Genomic DNA, 25,635 nt, shown 5'->3' with positions numbered 1-25,635 from the left:
CCATACCATAATCCCCCCCCCCCCCCACAATCCCCCCTCCACCAAATGATTTGGACCAGTGCACAAAGCAGAGGTCCATAAAGACATGGATGAGCGAGTTTGGGGTGGAGGAACCTGACCTCAACCTGATAGAACACCTTTGGGATGAATTTGTGTGGAGACTGTGAGCTAGGCCTTCTCATCCAACATCATTGCCTGACCTCACAAATGTGCTTCTGGAAGAATAGTCAAACATTCCCATAGGACAGCCTTCCCAGAGGAATTGAAGCTGTTATAGACTGGGATGCCATTAAAGTTCATGTGCGTGTAAAGGAAGGTGTCCTAATAAGTTTGGCAATATAGTATATATACTGTATATTCTTTTTATACCAAGTCCAGTCCATTGTTTGGACTTAATACCTGCTGAAGGGTAATTCCAGCAGCCAATTAAAAGGAATTGGGATATTGAAGTTCTCCCCAGCTCAAAATTATAACTCAGCAGCTACACAAAGGGGGTTATTTACTAAAGGCAAATCCACTTTGCACTACAAGTGCAAACTACAAATGCATAGTGCACTTGAAATTGCAAGGAAAGTGCACTTGGAAGTGCAGTCGCTGTAGATCCGAGGGGGGCAAGGAAAAAAAAACAAAAAAAAAAACAGCATTTTATCTTGTACATGATTGGATTATAAAATCAGCAGAGCTTCCCCTCATTTCAGATCTACCCCTCATATTTACAGCGCCTGCACTTACAAGTGCAATTTCAAGTGCAGTTTGCACTTGTAGTGCAAAGTGGATTTGCCTTTAGTAAATAACCCCCATACTGTACACACACTGCAGCTGCTGACTTAATATTAGGACACTTAACTGTCCTGGAATCCGGCGATGTTGGTACCTCAGCCAATGTTTCCATTGGCTCTCGGGTGCTGCTGCTGCCATTCCCTATAGGGGCCAATTCACACTACATGCAGTCCAGTGCGTTTTTTTTCTGCATGGAAAGTAGGTTATATGGTTTTCAATGGCATAATTCACACCAGTGCTTGCAGTTCCAGAAAAAAAGTAGAGCATGCTGCATTTTTCCTGGACTGTACTGGAACACTGTAAAGCACATCAAAAACGCACTAGAATGCACCTGAACGCACTGCAACACACATGTCCTTATCTAAGGTTAAGGAAAAAAAAAGGAGGAAAAGTCACTGCAATGCTTTAAAAACACACCAAACATGCCCTTTAATGCTCCCCCGAAAGGTGGCAAAGTAGACGGGGGGGGGGGGGGGGGGGGGGGGGCTGAGGCAAATGAGTGGAGCTTCCACTTTTGGGTGGAACTCCACTTTAAATGTCATATCCCTGCCCAAGCTGCACTGTTGTCATGTGCCAATACTAGGCTGGAAGCTAGATATGCAAGTGATGAGAGCTGCATTCTTGTGTGTGTGTGTATATATAATTATTTATAATATATATATATATATTATATATATATATTATATATATATATATATATTTATTTATCCCAAACTGAAAGCAGAGATCCTGGCCTGATTAGGGGTGACTGCCACAGTGAGGGCCCAGCGTTTCTACAACTGGAGGTTCAAGGAAGGAAAAGCTCCAAGATTGCAGATGTTTGACTTAATTCATCTGGCTCGGAAGTGGCTCAAACCAGAGACTCAAACCCCTGCACAGATCATAGAAACGCTCGTGCTTGACCGTTACGTGAGAGAGCTTCCAAATGGCCTCCGGGAGTGGGTCACTCAGGCAAACCCCCTGGACTGTGATAGTATGACCGCACAAGTGGAGCGGTATCTGTCTGCCAAAGATTTGGACCGATCCCTCACTAGGTCGAGTGGGAAAATGCAGAGATCGAGAGACCGGAAGAGCGGCAGACTTCGGATCAGGAGCCCGTTTTTCCGAAACAGACGCTAGAAGTCAAAACCCTGGGAAAGAGGACCACCCTAGGAGAAACTCCATAACTTGTTTTGAGTGTGGCGCAAAAGGACATATCAGGGCGAGATGCCCCAACCTTCCTGAGTCAATGCAGTGTGGACTAGGGGAAGATTCCTCAGACTTTTGTGGACTTGTTTGTTTAGTAGGCCTGGTGGAAGGGGGACATACCTTCCGAGTACCTGTCCTGCTGGATAAACAAGAGACAGTGGCCCTGGTGGACTCTGGCAGTGGCCTGACTCTGGTGACCAGTAAATTAGTAAGACCTGGGCGGGTTCAGAAACATAGAACCATGGGAGTATTGTGTATTCATGGGTCTACTGTGCGGTATCCTACTGCCAACAGAGGTGTTAGTACAGGGCAGTTTGGTAAGGATCGTAGCAGTGGTAGTTCCTAGTCTACCATATCCTTTGATAATAGGAAGGAATTTCCCTAATTTCCACGCTCTTTTACAGCCCTCTGTGATGGGAGAACAAGGGGAACCTGAAGTGGAGCAGAGAAATACAGGGGTCCATGAAGTGTTTTTCCCTTTACTCATCCTGATTTGTATATCTCTAATCCAAAAAGAGGTAAAACAAGACGGGAACGCAGGGAGAGCAAGCTAAGATTTAATAGGGCTGTCAATGAAGTCCTGTCAAATCAGCGTTGGGAGCAGTCTAGGAGAGGCGGGGCCCCACGACAGACAGAAGATGAGGCAGAGGTTGGTCAACCGGAACCCGGCCCAGAGGCAACCAGTGAAAGTGATGAGGAGGGTATAGGTATCCTAGATATTTCGGGTAGTGGCTTTGGCCGAGACCAGGCAGATGACCCCCTGTTGCAGGAAGCCAGGAGTAACGTGGTAGAGGTTAATGGGGTACCAGTGGAAAGGGGCGACAGAAAAGGCACGTCCCTACTTTATCCTCAAAAACGATCTCCTTTACAGAGTAACCTCCGAGGAGGGACAAGAACTCTAACTGGTTGTGCCTTCATCATACACCCGAAAAGTCCTGGATTACTCTCATCTTCTGGGGGGACACTTAGGGGTGGAGAAAACCCAGGAACGAGTGCTCAAGAGGTTCTTTTGGCCTGGGGTATATGAGGGAATTAAGGTATTGTGCTTCTTGCCCAGAATGCCAACTGGCATCTCCAAGACCGAAGGGCACCAGTACATCCTTGTCATTCTCGACTATGCCACCAGACTATGCCACCAGATACCCGGAAGCCATTCCACTACGCAAGGCTAATGCTAAAAGTATTACGAAAGTGTTGGTTCAGATGTTTACACGGGTGGGGATTCCCAAGATGTTGCTCACGGACCAGGGGACACCGTTTGTCTCCCGTATTATGAAAGAGCTATTTCAGCTATTTAAGGTACAGACTCTGAGAACGTCAGTGTATCACCTACTATGACCAGAGGGCCCTGGTGAGACAATTTGAGAGGGGGGACAGAGTAATGGTTCTAGTACCCACCGCAGAAAGCAAACTTCTAGCACAGTGGCAGGGACCCTATGAGGTCTTAGAAAAAGTGAGCCCAGTAAATTATAAAATTAGTCAGCCAGGACGCCGGAAGAAGGAGGCAATCTTCCACATAAACCTCCTTAAGCCATGGAGGGCTAGAGAGGACTGCATGGCCACAGTGGGTGACACCCCGCCTGTTCCACAGGCACCTAGTTCTTCAGTGACCATCTCTCCAGAGCTGACACCTGAGCAAACAGAGGAAGCTAGAGGCTTGGTTGAGAGGAATAGTGATGTCTTCTCCCCCAACCCTGGACAAACCCAAGAGATTACCCATGATATTATTACAGAACCAGGGGTTGTCGTAAGAGTGAAGTCTTAACGCATTCCGGAGTCCAATAGGGAAGCTGTAAGGGCGGAAGTCAAGAAAATGCTTGAGCTTAGAGTAATAGAGGAGTCTCACAGCCAGTGGTCCAGCCCCATTGTTCTAGTGCCTACACCTGATGGGTCCATCAGGTTCTGTAATGACTTCAGGAAGTTAAACAAGGTGTCTTAAGTTTGACGCCTACCCCATGCCTAGGGTGGATGAACTGGTAGAACGATTAGCCAAAGATAGGTTCTTCACCACTTTGGACCCGACAAAGGGTTATTGGCAGATCCCATTGACAAAGCACGCCCGAGAGAAGACAGCCTTTGCCACTCCTGATGGCCTGTTCCAGTACAGGATCATGCCTTTTGGCCTCCATGGAGCTCCAGCCACTTTCCAAAGGCTAATGGATAAGTTGCTCAGGCCCCACACTGAATATGCAGGATGATGTGATCATTCATAGCCCAGACTGGGAAAGCCATCTGGACAAAGTGCAGGCAGTCTTGGACACTCTTAGAAGAGCGGGACTGACAGCTAACCCCTCTAAATGTGCCTTGGGTCTAGCTGAGGCTAGATACTTGGGTTACCTGGTTGGCAGGGGACTTGTTAAACCGCAAATGAACAAGATAGGAGCTATACAGAGCTGGCCCAGACCGTTGAGGAAAAAACAAGTCAGAGCCTTTTTGGGGATCGTAGGCTACTATCGGAGGTTTATTCCTCACTTTGCTACAAGGGCTGCTCCGCTCACTGACCTTATTAAAGCCAGAAGTCCAGACACGGTAAAGTGGAACAGCGAGGCTGGTGAAGCCCTTGCTGGTCTTCGGGTAGCACTTTGTGCCCAACCTGTGCTTGTGGCTCCCGACTTTAGGAAAGAGTTCTTTCTCCAGACCGATGCCTCAGAGGTGGGTTTGGGTGCAGTTTTGTCCCAATATGTGGATGGTGAGGAACACCCTGTCCTATATTTGAGTCGGAAGTTGTTACCCCGAGAACAGCGCTATGCCACAGTCGAAAAAGAGGGTTTGGCGATTAAGTGGGCAGTAGAAACACTCCGCTACTACTTGTTGGGCAGATGGTTTACCCTGGTCACAGACCATGCTCCGTTAAAATGAATGCACACCAACAGGGACAAGAACGCTTGGGTCACAAGGTGGTTTTTGTCCCTACAACCCTTTTCTTTTGTGATACGACATAGGGCAGGTCTCCTCCTAAGTAATGCAGATGCTCTGTCTGATTACATGGGTTTGCAGAGGTGGCCGCTTCCCACACAGGTGTTAAGCTGGGGGGGAGGATATGCGACAGGGTACTTGATTCTAGGTATGTCAGTGAGAGGTTGGAAAGGTCAGCTTTCCCTGTCTTGGAAAGGGTTAAGCCTGGCCCAACAGCTAAACCTCCTCACTCTCCCTATTTATTAGTCTACACCTGATAGAGACTGGAGAGAGAGAGAGCTCAGTGTGAGATCCAGGCTGCGCTGGATGGACAGACTGGAGGCTGTCTGTATATCTGAGGAATAAGGTTTGTCAGAACCTATTGTTTATATTGAACTATCATTTTGTTTTTTTATACTGGAGGCCGGAATAGCCGATCCAGTAACACGTAGTGAGGGACACTACCGTTTAGTTAGCCTCCTAAGCTGGAGTAGGCCTTTTTGTTTGAATTATTTTTTTGGATGCAATAAAGCTGTATTTATTGCTATTTTGGTGACTTTGCTACGCTGCATTTATCGCTATTTCTGCCAAAACCTTGCGACTTTGCCACTATATTATATATATATATATATATATATAATATATATATATATACTGTGTGTGTATATATTACACACACACACACACATAAATACACATACATATATATGATATACTCTATCTATATATATAAAACTCAACGTGTGTATGTATGTTCCAGCATCACGTCCAAACGGCTAAAGATATTAACATGAAACTTGTCACACATGTTACTTATATGTCAGCAACAAACATAGGATAGGTGGTTTAACCCTTACCCACCCCCATTTGCCATGGTCGGGGTTTTCCTTTAAAGTCCCATTCAACTCTATGGGAAATACATGTTACTTCATAACTTCCAAACGGCTGTACATATTTCGATAACACTTGGTCACATGTTACTTATATGTCCACTTAAACTATAGGATAGTTAATTTATCCCTTAACTACCCCCATTTGTGAGGGTCGGGGTTTTTGTTTAAAGTCCCATGCAAATCAATAGGAAATGTATTTTCCCACATAACTTCTGTACGCCTGGAGATATTTCAATAATACCTGGTACACATATTACTTATATGCCAAATAAAAATATATGACAGTTAAATTAACCCTTACCTACACCCTTATATAAAAGATGGGTATATTTATATTACTATGATTTTCCTCCCCAAAAGGTTAAGATAGGAAGACCGGGCAACACCGGGTATTCAGCTAGTTCTTATATAAAATGTAGGGGATTGTCCTTTGTTTTGTCTCCAGATTTTATTAGTCAAGTTTAAACTATAATGACTAAAAATGTAATTTCACATAACGATGTAGATAGATAGATAGATAGATAGATAGTAGAGCTGATACAGAATGTTGTATAACATTTAGGCCGGGTTCACACTAATATATATATATATATATATATATATATATTATACACACACACACACACACACACATACACACACATATATAGCAGAATAAAGATACTATATAAATACAAAAAAAAAAATATATATATATATATATATATCATGCCTCTCCCATCACTTACTTACATGTATAAATATTTTTCTCATTTCTTTTCTCATTCGTTTTATTGGTATGTGGGTCTGATTTCTGTGCCTTCAATCTTCTAATATGTAAATCCTGCCCTGGGAAAAACTCTTCAAACAGAGAGACTTCAATCATAATACAGGAAGTGAGCAGTGGGAACTAGAGGGGTGAACTTTCACCTCTCACTTCCTGTTTCTGGTAAGGCCTAGTCTGAAAAGGAAAGCATGGCATGGTGAAGACACTCTCTGTATTCTCCTGGATGAAAGGCATGCCTTCTATCAAATAATATTAGCATTGTGAAAGTTTGGTGCAGGAGTTAAGTTGTATTTGTCTATTTCCTGCTGAATAGTTCTCATTCTGTGTGCATTCACCTTCCCAGTTACCATACAGCATGTGCACAGTAATGTAATATTACAGAGCTCCTCTTTCACAGCATGTCACCCTGCTCCATATAATTAGTATGGCTTCCATGTTATATCCAGTAACTGTGTAGTATACTTTCAGTGCACATTGCTGCATATAATATTATACGGCTTCCATTCTAGATCCACTCATCATGCAGCATAGGGGTTGATTTACTGAAGGCAAATCCATTTTGCACTACAAGTGCACTTGGAAATGCAATCACTGTAGATCTGAAATGAGGGGAAGCGCTGCTGATTTTATTATCCAATCATGTACAAGCAAAACATTTTTTTTTCTTAGCATGTCCCCTTCAGTTCTACAGCAACTGCACTTCCAAGTGCACTTAGAGTGCAAAGTGGATTTGCCTTTAGTAAATATATCCCATAATGTCAGGGCACAGTGCTACCAATGTTTTATGTCTCCCATAGTTACATAGTTAGTCAGGTTGAAAAAAGACACAAGTCCATCCAGTTCAACCACAAAAAACAAAATAAAAAAACACAGTAAAATCCTATACACCCAACTCCATACCCACAGTTGATCCAGAGGAAGGCAAAAAAAAACCAGCGGAGCATGATCCAATTTGCTACAGCAGGGGAAAAAATTCCTTCCTGATCCCCCGAGAGGCAATCGGATTTACCCTGGATCAACTATACCTACAAATCTTAGTACTCAGTTATATTCTGTACATTTAGGAAAGAATCCAGACCTTTCTTAAAGCAATCTACTGAGCTGGCCAGAACCACCTCTGGAGGGAGTCTGTTCCACATTTTCACAGCTCTTACTGTGAAAAAACCTTTCCGTATTTGGAGGTGAAATCTCTTTTCCTCTAGACGTAAAGAGTGCCCCCTTGTCCTCAGTGATGACCGTAAAGTGAATAACTCAACACCAAGTTCACTGTATGGACCTCTTATATATTTGTACATGTTGATCATATCCCCCCTTATTCTCCTCTTCTCAAGAGTGAATAAATTTAGTTCCTCTAATCTTTCCTCATAGCTGAGCTCCTCCATGCCTCTTATCAGTTTGGTTGCTCTTCTCTGCACTTTCTCCAGTTCTCCTATATCCTTTTTGAGAACTGGTGCCCAAAACTGAACTGCATATTCCAGATGAGGTCTTACTAATGATTTGTACAGGGGCAAAATTATATCTCTGTCTCTGGAGTCCATACCTCTCTTAATACAAGAAAGGACTTTGCTCGCTTTGGAAACCGCAGCTTGGCATTGCATGCCATTATTGAGCTTATGATCAACTAAAACCCCCAGATCCTTCTCCACTACAGACCCCCCCAGTTGTACTCCCCCTAGTATGTATGATGCATGCATATTCTTAGCCCCTTTTGCATATTATCTGCCCTGCTACTAGGTGCCAACAGATATGGATTTTTCCATACAGATACCAATTATGGGCCACCTTTCAGGCCGATAACAATATGAGGTACTGATATTGTGTTTACATCCAGCTGCCCCAGAAGTAGCTTGATATCAGTTGACACCTAGGCCTTTTTTTGTATTCCAACAACCACTGTCCACTGTCAGAATACAGGAAAAAAGATCAGATAGCAGGGGAATCAATAACCAGGTTGCTATTGACCATTTTAATTTGCAGTAGCCAATAGCTAGTGGGCTATTGCACCCGCCCACTGCCTGTTGTCAATCAGCAAAGGAGAGGATTTGAAGGAGAACATTCTTCTTCAGGTCTTCCTCTGCTGATTGACAGCAGGCAGTGGGCGGGTGCGGGGTTTGTGTGTGTGTGGGGGGGGGGGGTTTGTGTGAAGGTGGAAAGCCAATTTTTTTTTTGGGGGGGGGGGGGGGGTTCTGACAGATGGGCCGCCAGCCGCTGTCAAAGCACCTGACCAAGACTGACAACTGGTGAATGGAAAACCGGAATAAGCACTTGGAAGAAGGAAACCAACAACTGAGACAACTTGCCTTTGGTAAGCAGACAACTTCATTACGGTGGTGGGCACCTTCCCTTTTTTTATATCACCGCATTCAACTGGCACTGTATCTGATCATCATATCTGCATCATCTTCATTATTCATTTGGTCATCAGTGTTTGAGTTTTGTGGCGATATCATTAAGAACTTTTGAGGTTTGGTTTGCCAATTGTGTGCAGTTGGCATACAATTTTGGTATCACCGATTCGGCGTATTAACCTCTCATTGTTTATACATATAATTGGACATTCATTTTGTGAATGTATATACTAATTTTTCCGTGCACTCTGATTTTTTGTTTTGGTTAATTATTGTGCACCAATTTTGGCATATCAGCCCCTGGATGCAAATCTTTCAATGTGAATTGGTATTGGTGAACTTTAATTTTAATTGAATTTTTTATATTGGCGCAGTCTTTTCATTTTTTATCTACGTATTGTGTGTTATTCCACCAGTACTGATTTTTTTTATCTTTATTTTCTGTTTGACCAATCATTTTCCCTTTCATTCTACAGTGTTTTAAGGCATAGTTGGGCAACCTTAGAGAGGTGGAGATCTACCTGAACAACATGGGAGAAGTCAAAGATCACAGGGCACAGTGTCTTCCAGTGTTGCCTCCCCACACCTGACTAAAACCTATAATTGCCGTACTACCGCGCTGCAATCGTGTGCCTTTCACTGCAATTATTGGTGTTAACATTTTGCCTCCTCGCCACCTTGCAGAATTTCTCAGAGGTGCATTGGAGCATTGCATACCGCACTTGTGAATGAGCCCTTAGTTGCATTTGGCAATAGCACTTTTAAGGCTCATTCACATGTGAATTTGGGGGTGGTAATACCCCCTTTAGCTGCCAAGTGGGGGTCAGGGTGCCATGGGAGGTGGATGCTTGAGAGTTACTTTTAGCTCTCAAGCAACCAGAAACAACAGTACCAATGGGGATCGTTGGGTAACTGGGAGTTTACTGTACTACATTCATTATAGTATCAGTGAGTGCACTGAGGTAACTACATACTATATGCACAAGTAAGATTTTCTGTTTTGTGGAACATCTTTACTTTTACCTTGGGAGAAACCCTCCTGGAATATTTTTGATCTAGTGGGGGGTCAGCAGCAGACTGGAGGAAACCCTCCAATCATTTAAAAGTACATTTTTCCACAAGTCATCAATTTCTAACAAATGAAATTAATGGCTATAGTGAGAAAATAGGCCATTATGTTACTTAAAAAGTTTTTATGCATTTCCATAGAGTTGCCTGGCGTAATAGATACTTTGAAAACCACAAGAGCACAGCTAATAGCACTGAAGAATGATTGTGGAAGTTCATCCTGTGTGGGTGTATCGTGTGCATCACCTTCTGTCCCGTCTGAAGAGTTGAGCTCATCTCCTTGTCAAGTGTCATACTCAAGGCCTAAACAGGTAGGTTTTCTTTTGGTACCAAAACATCGTCTTTTTTAAATATCTAACATGTCCTACTCCTATTTACCTGCTCTGTGTAAGGGTTTTTGCACAGAGCAGCTCAGATCCTTCTCTTCTCAGGTCCTTCTCTTCTCAAGTCCCATGCCGGTGCTCCTGAACCAGAGCTCTGTGTGTCCAATCACACATTGATCCTTGCCCCCATCTCCTGATTAGCTCACTGGCTGTGATTGATAGCATCGGGAGCCAATAGCTTCCACCGCTACAGAAAGCCAATCAGCAGTGCAAGTCCTTGGAGAGACAAGGCTCTCGTGGACATCGCTGGATCGAGAGGGGACTCATGTAAATATAGGGGGGCTGCTGCACACAGAAGTTTTTTTTTTACCTTCATGCATAGAATACATGAAGGTAAAAACCCTTGTGTCTTTACAACCACTTCAATAAAAACTTTTAAGGCGGTGCCTCCAAGCAGCTGGCAGATGGAGAGAAGCAGGTACAGTTAGACTCTATGAAAACATCAGCTTTGACATGTAGACTGTAAGCCAATTTGACTGTTGTGTCAAAATGAGATATCTTGCTCAGTCTGGTAGTAGTCTGAACTAATAAGGCAAGTTGTAGGCAAGATGTTGATTTGTATACAGATTTTTGAAAAGTCTACAATATTTTGATGCTTTTTATACATGCTTGATTTTGTTTGTTTTATTTACTCAGCTGCATCTGTTAGACCCCTTTCACACTGAGGCAGTTTTCAGGCATTTTAGCTCTAGAAATAGCCTCTAAAAAGCTCATAAAACTGCATCCCTTTTGTAATAGAATGTATAAATAACTGACTTTATTTATAAGTAGAAATTAAGTTTTCTATATGTGTTTTGACATACTTACATTAGCTAACAGTTTGCATAGAGTCACACCCTGCTTCTGCTAAGTCATTGTGGTTAAATTCATGGAACAGCCTGATTGTATAAGCAAAGTCATCTTTTAGCCATTGTTAAAACTAAATTCAGCTGGTTTAAATCTTGATAAGAAAATACTGAGTTTGTATGAAATCTACAGACATATGCAATAATATGCAGCCCATCCTATTTTTCTTATGTATACAAGTCCCTCTGAGAGAATACACTTTAAAGATCTAATGAACACTCAAATGCTTCCTTGTGTCTTATTTTGATTTCTCACGGAATTCCGGGGGTTACTGAAATTTATCCTGCATTTACCTGAAATACACCTGGGTGGCGGTATTACCTGCTTCACCTTTCAGTGCAATAAGTAATTTCACACTGGGGCGGTGCGCTTGCGCAAAATTAGAAAAAGTCCTGCAAGCAGCATCTGGGGCGGGTTAGGAGCACTCCTAAAACGCACCTGCCTATTGAAATTAAGGGGCAGCGCTTCCAAAGCACCTTAAAAGCGCATTAAAAACTGGACTTTTTCCCTTTTTAAAAAAACGCCTAAAAAGTGCTACAAAAAAACACTGCAAAACCGCTGGAGCTTTAGCAGCGCTGCAGTGTGAAAAGGGTCTTATATGGCTTTTGATTCACATGGAAAATCTAATAAGTCTAATATTTTCCATTTACTTTTTAACCACTTGCTGACGGCCGTACGACTTTGTACGGCCTCAGCGCGGCTCCCAATTTCTAACAGGCCGTCTTTTTACGGCCTCCCCTTTGCACGTTCCCCGCGCGCGCTCCCGAGCGCGCAGCGGGGAACTGCTGTGCTGGCCGTGTCCCTTGGACACAGCCAGTCACAGATCGCCGTGAACGGCCAATCGGAGCGGCCGTTTCCTAGGCGATCTGTGCGGCCAATGAGAGATGATCTCATATGTTTACATATGAGATCATCTCTCATTCCCGGCTCTCGCAGACAGCGGTGCTGTCAGGGGAGAGAGGAGACGGATCTGTGTCTCTTGTACATAGAGACACAGATCGGTCACCACCCCCCAGTCACCCCCCCTCCCCCACAGTTAGAACACTAATTAGGGTACACATTTAACCCCTTCCTCACCCCCTAGTGTTAACCCCTTCCCTGCCAGTCACATTTATACAGTAATTAGTGCATATTTATAGCACTGATTGCAGTATAAATGTGAATGGCGCCAAAAATGTGTCAAAAGTGTCCGATGTGTCCGCCATAACGTTGCAGTCCCAATAAAAAAAATCGCAGATCGCCGCCATTTCTAGTAAAAAAAAAAAAATTATACAGTAATTAGTGCATATTTATAGCACTGATTGCAGTATAAATGTGAATGGCGCCAAAAATGTGTCAAAAGTGTCCGATGTGTCCGCCATAACGTCGCAGTCCCAATAAAAAAAATCGCAGATCGCCGCCATTTCTAGTAAAAAATAAATAAATAAATAATAATTCTGTCCCTTATTTTGTAGGCGCTATAACTTTTGCGCAAACCAGTCGCTTATTGCGATTTTTTTTTTTTTTTTTACTAAAAATATGTAGAATACGTATCGGCCTAGACTGAGGATAAAAAAAAAAAACGTAAAAAAATAAAAATTGAGCTATTTATTATAGCAACAAGTAAAAATATATATTTTTTTTTCAAAATTGTCGCTCTATTTTTGTTTATAGCGCAAAAAATAAAAACCGCAGAGGTGATCAAATACCACCAAAAGAAAGCTCTATTTGTGGGGGAAAAAGGACGTTAATTTTGTTTGGGAGCCACGTCGCACGACCGCGCAATTGTCAGTTAAAGCGACGCAGTGCCGAATCGCAAAAAGTCCTCTGGTCAGGAAGGGGTTTAAGTGCCCAGTAAGGAAGTGGTTAAAGCTGCTACTTTGACAAAGTTCCTGGGACTTCATAAGGTGTGTGTGATCAGTGACGCTGTTACAAGAAAAATTGCGGCGTTGAAATATCACCTGAAGGGAAACATCAGGAACCTCATCAGAATACCACAAATAAACTTTTATGTCATTAGTGTCATTAGCCACAGTTAACACCACTTTCTATTCCCTGTATTGTAGTTTTTGTATATTTACATGATAATAAAGTTGTGTGTATTGTACTGTGTTATTGTTTTTATAGGCCTACAATATATAAAATACAATATATAAATACACAGTATTTCAAAATGTAATAGGAATGTATTTTTTAAAATTTTGTATTCAGAAGTACATTTACATTTAGATTTAAAATATTTTTTAAAAAAACAATAATATATTATTCCCAAATATATTGACATATATTTGAAATGCTACAATTTTGGCCATATTCAATATATTTCAAAAATGTATTTCAATATATTTGTGAATATATTTTGGAATGCATTGTGAAATATGTTGCATATATATTCATAAATATATGTTAAATGTACTTCTGAATGCATTTAGCAATATATTTTTGCAGCCATAAATATATTGCAAAGTGCATTTTGGAATGCATTGTGAATATATTCATACATATATGTGAAATGTACTTCTGAATGCATTTAGCAATATATTTCTGAATATATTCACAATGCATTCCAAAATGCACATTGCAATATATTTACGGTTGCATAAATATATCGCTAAATGCATTCAGAAGTACATTTAACATATATTTATGAATATATTTGCAACATATTTCACAATGCATTCCAAACTATATGCACAAATATATTGAAATATATTTTTGAAATATATTGAATCTGGCCAAAAATGTAGCATTTCAAATATATGGCAATATATTTGGGAAAAATATATTAAGAATGTTTTTTTTAAATATATTTAAAATATATTTTTCTTCCACATGGGCCTTAAAGCGGTTGTAAACCGCATATATATATATATATATATATATATATATATATATATATATATATATATATATATATATATATATATATATATATATATATATTTTTTTTAAACCTGCAAGGCAAAAGGCATAATCAGCTAGTATGCACCGCATACTAGCCGATTATGAAATACTTACCTGGTCCACGCCAAGCGAGATGTCATCTTGCTCCGGCGTGTCTTCCGGGTATCGCCGCTCCAGCGCTGTGATTGGCTGGAACGGTGATGACGGAGATTTAAAAATCAGCAAGGTCCGGCGGCTGCCGGATCTTTCGCCGTGGATTCCCCCTGCGCATGCGCCGCAATCACCGTACAGGTTTAGGAGATATTCTTTATACCGACAGGTGAGCTGTATTATAGGCTTACCTGTAGGTAAAAGTGAAAAATAAGGGTTTACAACCACTTTAAGACTCTCAAAAGCCTTAATGGACTCTGGAGACCAACTCTGTTTATATCAGTCAGGTGCTTGACCAGAGATGTTAAGTTACGAATAAACTTCCAATAATAGTTGGGAAAGCCAAGAAATCGCTGCAGAGGATGTAAACCCACGAGTCGAGGCCACTGTAGGACAGCAGAAAAATTTTCTGGGTCCATCGAAAAACCAGCCGTGGAAATTACATAACCCAGGAATTTGACCGGTTCACAATGGGATTCACAATTCTCCAGTTCACAAGAGATTGTTCTCTCAGTCTCTGAAACACTCGTCAGACATCTGTGTGGTGGCTCTCCAGGGACTAGGAAAATATGAGGATATCATCGAGATAGACCACCACACAACTGCAAATCTCAGAGGACATGGCTAATAAACTCCTGGAAAAATGCCGGATTACAGAGGCCAAAAGGCATTACAAGATACTCATAATGACCTGGTCTGGTATTAAAGGCAGTTTTCCACTCTTTGACCACCTTAATCCTCATGAGATTGTATGCCCCTCTCAAATCAAGCTTTGTGAAAACCATTGCTCCCTTGAGGCGATTAAATATAGCCATAATCAATGGAATCGGATAGGCATTCTTAATGGTGAGACGATTGAGACCCCTATAGTCAATGCAAGGTCTCAGTTCACCACTCCTCTTCTTCACAAAAAAGAAACCACGAAATCACGAGTGTGCGTGTCTGCAACATACTGCTCCATGGCCTTATTCTTCAAGGCCGACAAAGGGTAAACCCGGCCACGAGGGAGTATGGCACCAGGTTGAAAGTCAATTGCGCAATCATACGACCGGTGTGGCGGCAAAGTACCGGATTGACCTTTGTTCAAGACATCGCTAAAATCGTGGTACTCCGCCGGCAGGGAGGAGAGTGAAGGAGGTGTACGGGGACCTTGGCTACCTTCTGGAAGCATCTCTTACTGCATTGTGGAGACCAGGACAGAACCTCAGCACGGAGCCAATCAAAAGAGGGGTTGTGCCTCTAACCAAGGATAACCAATAACCAGCGGAAACTTAGGTGAGTAAATAAGCTGTAGAGGTCTCCCGTCAAGAGCCTCAATGGCAAGTGGAGTGTCACACAGCTGCAGCGGAATCGTGGGCTTCGAAAAAAGGCAGCATCAATGAACAGGCCTGCAGCCCCAGTTGATTAGAGCCTGTAACTCGACGGACGACTCAGCCCACGGACAAGGTAACCAAAACCAGGGGCGTATCCTTCTGGGAAACTGGAGACAAAACGCCGCCACCTAAGTTCTGTCTGTGACAGGGCCTCAAGGTTCGGGTGTTCCCTGGACGGGTAGGACAAGCCTTCAAAAAGTGACCAGCCTGGCCACCATAAAGACACAATCTCTCCCTCCTAAGGGCTCTCTCATCAGCAGAGAGAAGTGTGAAGTCCAAGTGCATGGGTTCATCTTCACAGACCGGCTCGGGACCAGGAGGCATGGGAAGTGAGGGAGGCAAGGGTGGGACTGCAAAGCTCGGAGACAAATGTACAGGAGGCTTCCGCAAGCACTGTTTAAGAAAGAGGGAGTCTGGGAGTCAATGAGCTCAGTGGGTATATCTCGGGCTGCCATCTCCTCTTTGATGTTATCCGAGAGACCATGAGGAAAAGCAGCCACGAGGGCCTCATTGTTCCAAGCAACCTCTACTGCCAGAGTACAAAATTCAATGGCGTAATCGGGCAACCGTCCTTGTACTCTGATGGACATGAGGCACTTGGCAGCAGCAGTGGAGCATGCTGGATCAAATACCCTTTTGAAGGAAGACACAAATTCTGGGTAACTCCGGACCACAGGTTTTTGAGTCTCCCATAGAGGGTTTGCCAAGGCTCTGTCAGAAAGCAAAGATATCACAAAACCCACTTTGCTTCGGTCTGTGGGAAATGCCTGGGGCAGCATCTCAAAGTATATCTCAACCTGGTTGAGAAACCCTCTGCGCTAAACTGGATCACCCCCAAATCGCTGGGGAAGCGAAGCAGAACCAGACATACCTCTTAAAGAGGCAATACTCGAGGCAGGTGCCTGCACAGACTACCGGAGCAGCCACCGTGAGACTCTAGACGAGCCGTGCGACTCAGGAGCATCTATATCGCCCTGGCAAACTGATCCATGCGGTGATCCAGGTCATCTAATATGGAAAAAATAAAAGTGGATTGGCTGCATCTTCTGAATTCATGGCCTTCGGCCTACTGTCAGAAACCATGAATCACACCGAGACAGAAGTACAGTTGAAATCACACTTTTAATAAAAATAAAAAGGTAAACAGAGTAAGTGTAGTCAAAACATAGCCAGAGTTCAGTAACCAAATCGGGTAGTCGACCAAGCCAATGTCCAAGAGCCAGTGATAAAGGTTGTAATACAGCAAGCAGGATCTGTAGCCAGAGGGAACGTCAGTCAAGCAGGTCTTTAACAGGAACACAGGAGAAAGTCTCTTGTGATGTTAACACAGCCAAAGGCAAAAAGCAAATGAACTGGAAGGCTTTAAGTAGGCAGAGCTGATGAGCAGGATCAAACAGGTGGAACACTGTGGAGAGATTGGAGCTGGTAATTAACCGACAGCTGAGCTGCCAGCACTGAGAAGGAAGGGCTGAATCCAGCCTTGACAATACCACTATTATTGTTGGAAACAGAAATGAAAAGTTTTCACATCATACAAAGCTCCAGAACACAGTTTCAAAGAACTTTTCAATAAGCTGAACCAGGGTGACTTCAAACCAACACCAAGGAAGAAGTGACGGGATATGATAGAAAAAGATCCTCCACCTTTTAAATGGGTGCCGCTTGCCAGCTATAGTGATATCTTATTATGGGGATCACAGAAGGGTGGTAATGCTGAGCTGTATAGGGTGAGTGGGAAAGGGACTAAGTTAATATAACTAGTGTAAAACATGCAAGACATATGTTAAAACAAGTGAAACATATGTAACACTCAAACAAATATAAAGCCAAAATAAATAAAACTTTAAAAAATAAAGTGCTGAGTGCAATGGTGCAAATAAATAAATAAAAGGCCTCAAATAGAATGTTATATTCAAAAATCTTCAATATTGCAACAATGTATAAACTTCAGTATTCATGTGCAAACAGCAACAACATAAAGTGCCAGTACTGGTGTCAAGTTGCCAACGTGGATGTCAAAATAGGAAAGTGCTCCTTTTCCCCTTGTGATTAGGGAGGATGTCCCCTTACCTTACTGCTATTAGGCAACAGCATATAAAGATCTTTCTAGGTACAAGCGGCATACAGTCCAGCTGTTTCCTGGTGAGGCGTCTCTTGATACTGTTTAACCTAGGTCTCTAAACAGTCTCCCTGTGGGGCCTCTGTCTGATATATCAGCAGTGATCCTCACAAAGGGAGATACATACGCCAATAGTGTAGTAGTTCAAAATATTTATTGATAAAACACAAATACACGTCACGACACCAGAGGCACCGCAGGCGACGTGTGTGAGCATGCTGCTTGTTTTATGCAGATTTTTATGCACTTTATTGTGAGTACCCTGATTTGTGTTCATCAATAAATATTTTAAACTACTATTACTGGAATGAGCATTTATTCCTAACGGAGGTGTCAAGGATGCCTCCACAATGGCTGACAATCCACCTTACAATAGTATTTTTAGTTGCCCTTTTACCCCTGTTTGAACCTGAAAACACAAACTGGTAGAACATAGCCATTCATTGGTGAGCTCCATGTAAGTGATCAAGCATCTCCTGACATCTATCTTATTATATCCTGCCTCCTTGACATTTTTTGGATTTTGGCAAAATGACGGCATCACAATCTCTTCCGACCTATGGAAGTTAGGCGGTACTTTGGGGAGAAATGCCGGGTCCAGAAAGGATAATTTTGTCTTGCAAAAATGATCCAGAAGGGCTCAGCCACTGAAAGCGTGTGTATCTCACCAACCTTCCTAGCAGAGACTAGGAAGGGAACCTCCTTGGCTTGGTTACCTGCTTATGGCTGATGGATGCAAGAAATCTTTTGACCAGTGGCTCTTCTGCCAGTCATTGATTTAAAAAGCTAGACAGAGCCGATACCTGCACCTTAAGGGTACTGACCGCAAGATTTAGATCTGATCCGGCTTGGAATAAATCTAGGACCGCCGGGATCATGGCTCCTGACACTGTTGAGCCTGCGCCAGGCCCCAAAAATCTTTCAAATTTTATTGTAAATTGCGTTCATGGACGGCTTCCAGCTGCTAAAGATGGTATCGATTACTTTTGTTGATAACCCTCTCCGCTCTGACAGCTCCCTCTCAGAAGCCAGGCCATCAGAGAAAGAGCTCACTTCTGGATGATTCACCTCTCCCCGATATACAAGGTATGTCCTTGTAAGGCAGTCTTCCAAGGCTCTGTGATGCCGAGTCTTGGTAGTCCTGAGAACCAAGACCTCCTTGGCCAGAATGGTGCGATCAGGATAACCTTTGTGCTCGACACTCTGATCTTCCAGATAATCTTTGGAATGAGGGCAAAAACTGGAAACTCATACACCAGACTTGCTTCCTAGGACTGGGATAGGGCATCTAGGCCCAGACTGAGATGATCTCTCTGTAGGGAGAAAAAATTATTCCACCCATCTGTTCTGCCTTGTAGCAAAAAAGTCTATCTGTGGGATTCCCCACTTCTGCACTGTTCGATTCAAGCACCATTCTGTCTCAAAATGTCCCTGCTTAGAACATCCGCCAGAGTTATTTAAATCCCCTTTATGTGAATTGAAGACAGGGATAAAAGATTTTCCTCTGCCCATTAAAGGATTTTTTCTGCTATACTCATAAGGTCTGCCACTCTCGTACCTCCCTGCTTGTTGCTGTAGCTTATGGCGGTAATATATTGTCCGAAAGGACCTGCACGTGTCTTCCCCTCAGAGTCGGACTAAACGCTACTAGACCCTTTAGGACTGCTCTCAGCTCCCTTGCATTAGAGAGGTTGGCTTCCTGCTGGTTCCATATCCCTTGAGTCACCTGTGCGCCTGAGTGGGCTCCCCACCCCTGGCATCTGTGGTAACCGTCAGAGGGCCGTGTTGGGACCAATGTCGCCCTGCAGAAAGATTTGCAGGGATCAACCGCCACTCGATTGAGAGTTTTTCTTCCTGCGGGATCTCCGTTTGCCTCTGAAGAGATTCCTTCCATTCCAGAGAGAAAGCATGAATGCCTGAAGTGCTCGAGTATGGAATTCTGCCCACTGGACTCCTGGGATATAGGACCCTGGTTACACCTTGAATTGAGGTCTCTATACATGAGCAGAGGCTGCTCACCTCTGCAATTATTGTTGCCACTTTTTCTTTCATCAGAAAATGTTTGGATGTAGTTGAGTCTATCAAGTATCCTAGGAATACTATACTTTGAGTAGGTACTAATTGTGACTTTTCCTGATTTACCAGCCTCCCCAGCTGCTGAATGTGTCTGCTCAAGTTCTTTGTTACTTCGTCTGAGTCTGCAAAGATCGGCAGGTTGTCCAAATAGGAAATTATATGAATCCCCTCCAATCTCAGGGTCCACAGAGCTTCTGCCAGAATCTTTGTGAAGATGCGTGGTGCTGATGTTAATCCGAAGGGAAAAGCATTGAACTAAAAAATAGAATGTCTTGAACCCATTTTTCACTGCAAACCTGGAGATACTGCTTGGAATCCTTTCGAATGGGGACATGAAGATGGGCATCTCTTAGGTCCAATGAGACCATGGCTTTTTTATCAGAAAAACGTGAGAATAAAAACACCCCATTTTCTTAGAGTTGGGGGAATTAAGTTAATTACCCTTCTCCTCCAGCATACTCTGTAGGGGGGGGGGGGGGGGGGGGGGACATAGCTGTTGATTTCTCCACATATTTCGGGAGAATTAATGGAAGCCCACTAGCTCTATCCTGTACCCTGACTATCAGATCCAGGATAAAGAAGTTGATGGAAATGGCCTGCCATTGTGGAATGAATAACCCCAAACTTCCCCCCCACAAGGCCGACAGTCACTGGGAAGAGCCTTGAAGCTGGGAGGGTTTACTGTACTGCCATCCATTTTCTGGTCTCGCGCAGCTGCAAAATCCTTGTTATGTGTCTATCCCCCCTGATGGTTCCTTTCCGCTGAACTCTGGAAGGGACAAAAAAAAAATATTTTGTTGTTTTTTTGGGAAAAGGAAACTTTTTTTTTTTAATTGGCCGACCTCTCTAGAACAGATTCTAGCTCTTTACCAAAGAGCAAATATCCATTAAAGGGGAGGGAACAGAGCTTGGTCTTTGACACCATCTCCTCCCCAGGACTTCTGCCAGATAGCCCTCCTGACTTCATTGAATCAATGCTGTAGACCTGGCCGAGAATTTTAGATACTGGACGCATCTGCTATATAGGCTTTAGCCTTATTTAGCGTTGGCAACGCATCCAAAATCTCTTCCCTGGAAGTGTCTGACTCCAGAAGAGTGCAAAGCCGTTTAAGCTACAAATCAAGCGTACGAGCCATGCATGTAGTGGCTAGTGCTGGCTTAAAGTTAGCAGAGCAGGCTTCCCACGATTTCGTTAAATACCCTGCCGCCTTTCTGTCCATTGGCTCCTTTAGGGTGCCTTTGTCCTCAAAGGAAAGATCTGAAGTTCTTGAAACCTTAAGATCGGAAGAGTCTAGTCCGATACACTTTTCCCACAACCTTGTATTCTCCTCTTCAAAAGCTTAGGTAAGACTACCCTTTTCGGGATTCCTTGATTCCTGAACTACTGTCTCTTTTAAGGATGTATGTACCGGAAAGGTTCTGGTCTGTTTAAGCTGCAGGCCTGCATATAAAAAGGTCATATACAGGCAACTCCTGTGTAACGGCTACCCACTGGTAGTGAGGGGTATCGGCCGTTGGAGACGTCCTTTTTGCTGACAAGTTATGATATGCAGGTATCGCTGGTATATCCCATCGAACGCCCTTCCAAGAAACGAGACATGCTACGTTTGAAGGGTCAAGCAGACTGACTTTATTTGGCATATTTCACCTGCTTATATCTGCTTACAACTGTTACAAGAACAATGACATCTCCTTGAATTAATCACTTGGCCAGTTTCTAGCCGCTTCGGCACCGCAAATCACTTAACATTTTCTGGCCAGGCACATTTCTTTCTCAATAGAATTCAATTAACCTTTAAAACAATTATCACTCACACATAATCCCCCTCAGCATACACCTCACAGGGGGGCTGTTATCTGCACACAAAAGAGAGTTCATTATCTATGCGAAGGGAACATTAGTATTCAGCAATGAAAGAGACTTGTCTAATTAACCCTTTGAGCTCAGAATACAATGCGGTACATCCACTTGTGACAAGCCATGCAGTTCCTTGTAGTCCTCCCTGCACGAAGATTATAACTGTCCCGGCAGCATGCATATGTCCGTTACATCCTGGTTTTCCGGTTCCTCCAGCTCCAGGGTGTCATATATAGCCTTTAAAAGCTCCCCTGTTTCCTCTGAAGGAAAAAGATCTTCGGACCTTGCTGGGTCTTTCCTCACTAAAGGTCCCCTTCCTCAGACTCCAAGGCCGACTCTGAGCTCTCCTCCAGCACTCTGTGCTGGTGGGCTGCCCGTGCCTGGGACCATTGGCCCAACACTAGTACTGGTGCCGGAAGTACAGGGGATAGGTTCAGCACAAGCTTCCTGCTCTCTGGGTTTTAAACAGTAAAGTCAGTTTTATCCCCTTCTTTGAGCCCAAAAACCCTTGAGGACAGGGCCTGTCTCTCCCTTGATGAGCTTGTCTCTATAGTCCTGACATGCACTTTTCTTAGAACCATAAGGCATTTATTGGTGCACATTGGGCCCCTTTTTCTGGGTGTCTGTTTTGTTATCTTTGGGCTCATGGGCTTTGTCCTGCAATAAATCAGATGACAAACACCAGCACATTACTTCAACTGAAGTAAATATCTATTAACAAAACACCCTGTGGAAAACACAATTCTAATTTAAGAATCTTTAAAGTACCCACCACCGGAGCCTATGCTAGTATGTGTGACACCTGTCCACCATAAGCAAAAACAAAAACAGGCGCTGGAAAAAAAAAAAAACACCCCCTGTGCCCCCACCACAGAAGGATAAGAAAAGCAGCAGCCTGCCCCCTATTTTCTTACCTTAGGGCCTGATTCAACTGATGATGCCTCCAGACCTGCTTCTATGGATCCTGGCATCTCCATACCGCTCCTGGAAGCCTTCAGCGCCATCTTCTTATCCAGATCCCTATTAAAGGAGGTGTTGAGAATCCGGGGCGGCGCTATGGAACAGACGCCGCCCTCCAACACAGCATGCCTGTTATCTTCAGTTAACCTTACTAGGGCTTTATTTTCCGGCGTACCATGATGGCCGCCAGACTTCCTGCTGCAAGCTACATCATCACTCTGCGCCCCCAGCACGGGCCACATGCTGGGGATAGAGAAGCCATGCAACTTGGGGATCTCTTAACAGCAGAGACAAGCACCCGGACCATGCGGCCGCCTGTGCATCCACCAGGAGAACACCCTGCTGTGTCATTCCGGATGGACAAACTGGGTCACCTCCACTCATTAGGTACCTCACTGAGGCTACAACCATCAATCGGGAGAGGGGGTCCCTTACCTTCACCCCAGATCACTTTTCCAGGTCTTTGCGTGGCCCAAACTGACTCATACCCCAGGAGTACTGCCCCTGTTGCACTGGTTATGGGCGCCGGGAGGCCCCTGCCACCTAGCACGAAGGCCAAACATTTTTTGGAGCTCCTTACTGGCCGGAGGAAACAAATACTGAGGGGCTAATGCATGTGTGGTGCTTTTATGTGGATCATGTGTTTCCTGTGCTAGGTGGGAGGAGCCCATCTCTGTAAGCCGTCCTGGAAGATGACTTGAAAAAATAAGCCATGAAAAGGCGAAGTAACCCAATGGTACATGTTACACCTGTATTTAAGTGTGCAGAATTTAACATGTATAGGTGAACTTTAAGCCACCAATACACTTGTAGAAATTTGTTAGAAAATGTTACATTCTTAAAAAAGGAAAAATTTCAATTAGTTAATGGAGTCAAATTAACTTTCAACCACAGTTAGGAGAAAAATCCAAGGAGCAGAATAGAAAACTCATACCAATTTCTAGCAATAAACGTGGGCAAAAGCCTTTTTCACGCTGAGGAGGAGTGTATTTTTACCATAGCTATGACTAAGCATTAGTTGTTAATGCGAAACGCGTCAGCTGTCTATCCCACTGTATGCTGTTGTGTGCTGTGCATTTTTTCCTTTTTACAATAAAGAGCACGTCTTTTTTCAACAAGACTTTTAAGAGTGCGGCTGTCCATCCATTCTCCCACCTGCTTAATTCTATGCATTGCCAGCACCCGTGTGATTCCTGAGTGGACATTGATTACCTGCCTGTGCTCACCTGGAGCGGCGGTCTCCCTACCTAGCGCATGATCTCTGATGTACTTATCCAAAGGAGGAGACAAAAACAGGAATTCGCGAAAGGGTAAACACGCAAGGCATTTTATTGAAGGGGAGCTCAGGTGACCAGTATTTAATTTTGTGCATGTGTTCAGAGAGCAGGCTCATGCAAAAAAAATTGGCAAAGTGTGTCCTCAAGACCAATCACATAGAGGCGTAACGCAGGAGGCAAAAGTTGCAGCTGATCATTGACTGAGATCCATAGGAATGCAGCCAAGATTATGAAACACATTTAATCCATACAGAAATGGTCTGACAAACTTTCATAAACACAAGCGCATGGCAGAGCCAGTCAGGCAAAAGAGCCTTCAGGAGGGCCCCTTATCTACCAGACTGTTGAAACATAGGATTTTTCTCCAGGGAGGGGCAAGAGAGTCTTGTATACTGCGGTTAAGGCCAATCAGGGGACAGGCTCAAAAAGGGTGAAAACCAAAAAGATTTTAGCTGGTCAAGGGAATTTTAGGGACCATGTGCTAGATAATTTAGGGCATGTAAACCCTTGCTCCAACACTAAAAACATACAACCTGTATCGCAATAGTTTCCCAAAAGTTGAGTATTATAGCAAGTCTATAAGCCTGAAAAGATTTCTCAGATGACAATGGCTTTGGAACTTTAAAACATTACAGGGCAGTTCTGCATTTTCCAGCAGGTGGAGGCCAGGTATGGTCTAACAAGGCTCCGAGGAGCTGTGCAGTGATATGGACACTACATAAAAAGCTGCAGTGACTATGACACATTCCTCTTGTTAGAAACCATCCATCAGTATAAGGGGAAAAAAAGGAAGCAACCAGAGTCAAAGAAAAAATAAATATATGTATAAAGAAACCAAGCGTCTCTCGCAGACAAAGGTCAATCACATAAAATGACTAGCAAAAACTAAGGACATCTGGGAGCTGGACCAATTACACAAACGGATGTCTACAGCCTTTTTTTGCCTGTGTCAAATTGGCTGAAGTTCGCTGAATATAACCCAGTGAAAATGTACAGTAGCTTCCATCAATGAAGTACGATCTTGAAATATAACTCAGAACTTTTTATATCACTTTTCCTTTATTCATTGATCACCTTTCATTGATAAAAGCAATGATACAGCTTCTTTAAATGGAGGGGGAGTGGAAAGGGTGTGAAAAGGCAGCACTCTTGAAGCGTGCCCATGACAGGTCCTTCAAATTGTAATAACCACTAGAAGATTTCAGATGCAGAAGGAAGGACCATGAATTTTAACCAAAACCACAATCAGCAGTACACTGGACAATTTGCATTTACCAAGTACCTTACCTTGTGCCGATTTAGTTTTGACAAAACAAAGACTTTAGGGTGAGCAATAGCCAGATGAAGTAAAAAGTTTTTTCTGAAAAATGTTTGACATCACAAAATTTCTCAATATTGCTCAACAAAAAGGGAAAACCACTTACCCTTTAGAAGCTCTATGAAAAAAATAAATAAATAAATAAATATCAAGTACAGATAACATTTGATTAGAAAATGCACAGCTTTTTCATACCTTATCTGAGGCAGCTTGAGGATGACAGTTCGTCCCATCGTACGTGGCTTCCGGGATTTTAACTCCAACAAAAAATTAATCTCTGAAGTTTGCTCTTTGATGAGTTTGCCTAGCCGCTCAGAATGTTCTGCTTCAAATTCAACCCGACACAAAGGAGCAACAGCCATATTCTTTTTAATTTCAAAAGGTGCAAACTTTCCACATGATTGGGCAAATGTCTGATTGGAGAAAAATTTGCAATTAGGGAGACCTAGACTAA

General features: G+C 43.2%; 1 protein-coding gene across 2 annotated transcripts in view; it reads right to left on the bottom strand.

Annotated features, from left to right (window-relative positions):
* LOC120911274 (chromatin assembly factor 1 subunit A-B-like) overlaps window positions 1-25,635 on the bottom strand; it is a 245,898-nt gene that overhangs the window by 75,839 nt on the left and 144,424 nt on the right. The window contains exons 3-4 of one of the 2 annotated variants that reach the window (XM_040322521.1): window positions 25,377-25,594; window positions 25,288-25,299 (exon numbers count right to left, since the gene is read on the bottom strand). In XM_040322521.1, the coding sequence (XP_040178455.1) occupies window positions 25,288-25,299; window positions 25,377-25,594 (230 nt within the window). The remainder of the gene's footprint in view (window positions 1-25,287; window positions 25,300-25,376; window positions 25,595-25,635) is intronic. The other variant, XM_040322522.1, reaches the window with a different exon arrangement.

This window comes from Rana temporaria, chromosome 1, assembly GCF_905171775.1.
Source record: "Rana temporaria chromosome 1, aRanTem1.1, whole genome shotgun sequence".
NCBI lineage: Eukaryota > Metazoa > Chordata > Amphibia > Anura > Ranidae > Rana > Rana temporaria.
This window is presented reverse-complemented; position numbering and strand designations above follow the sequence as displayed.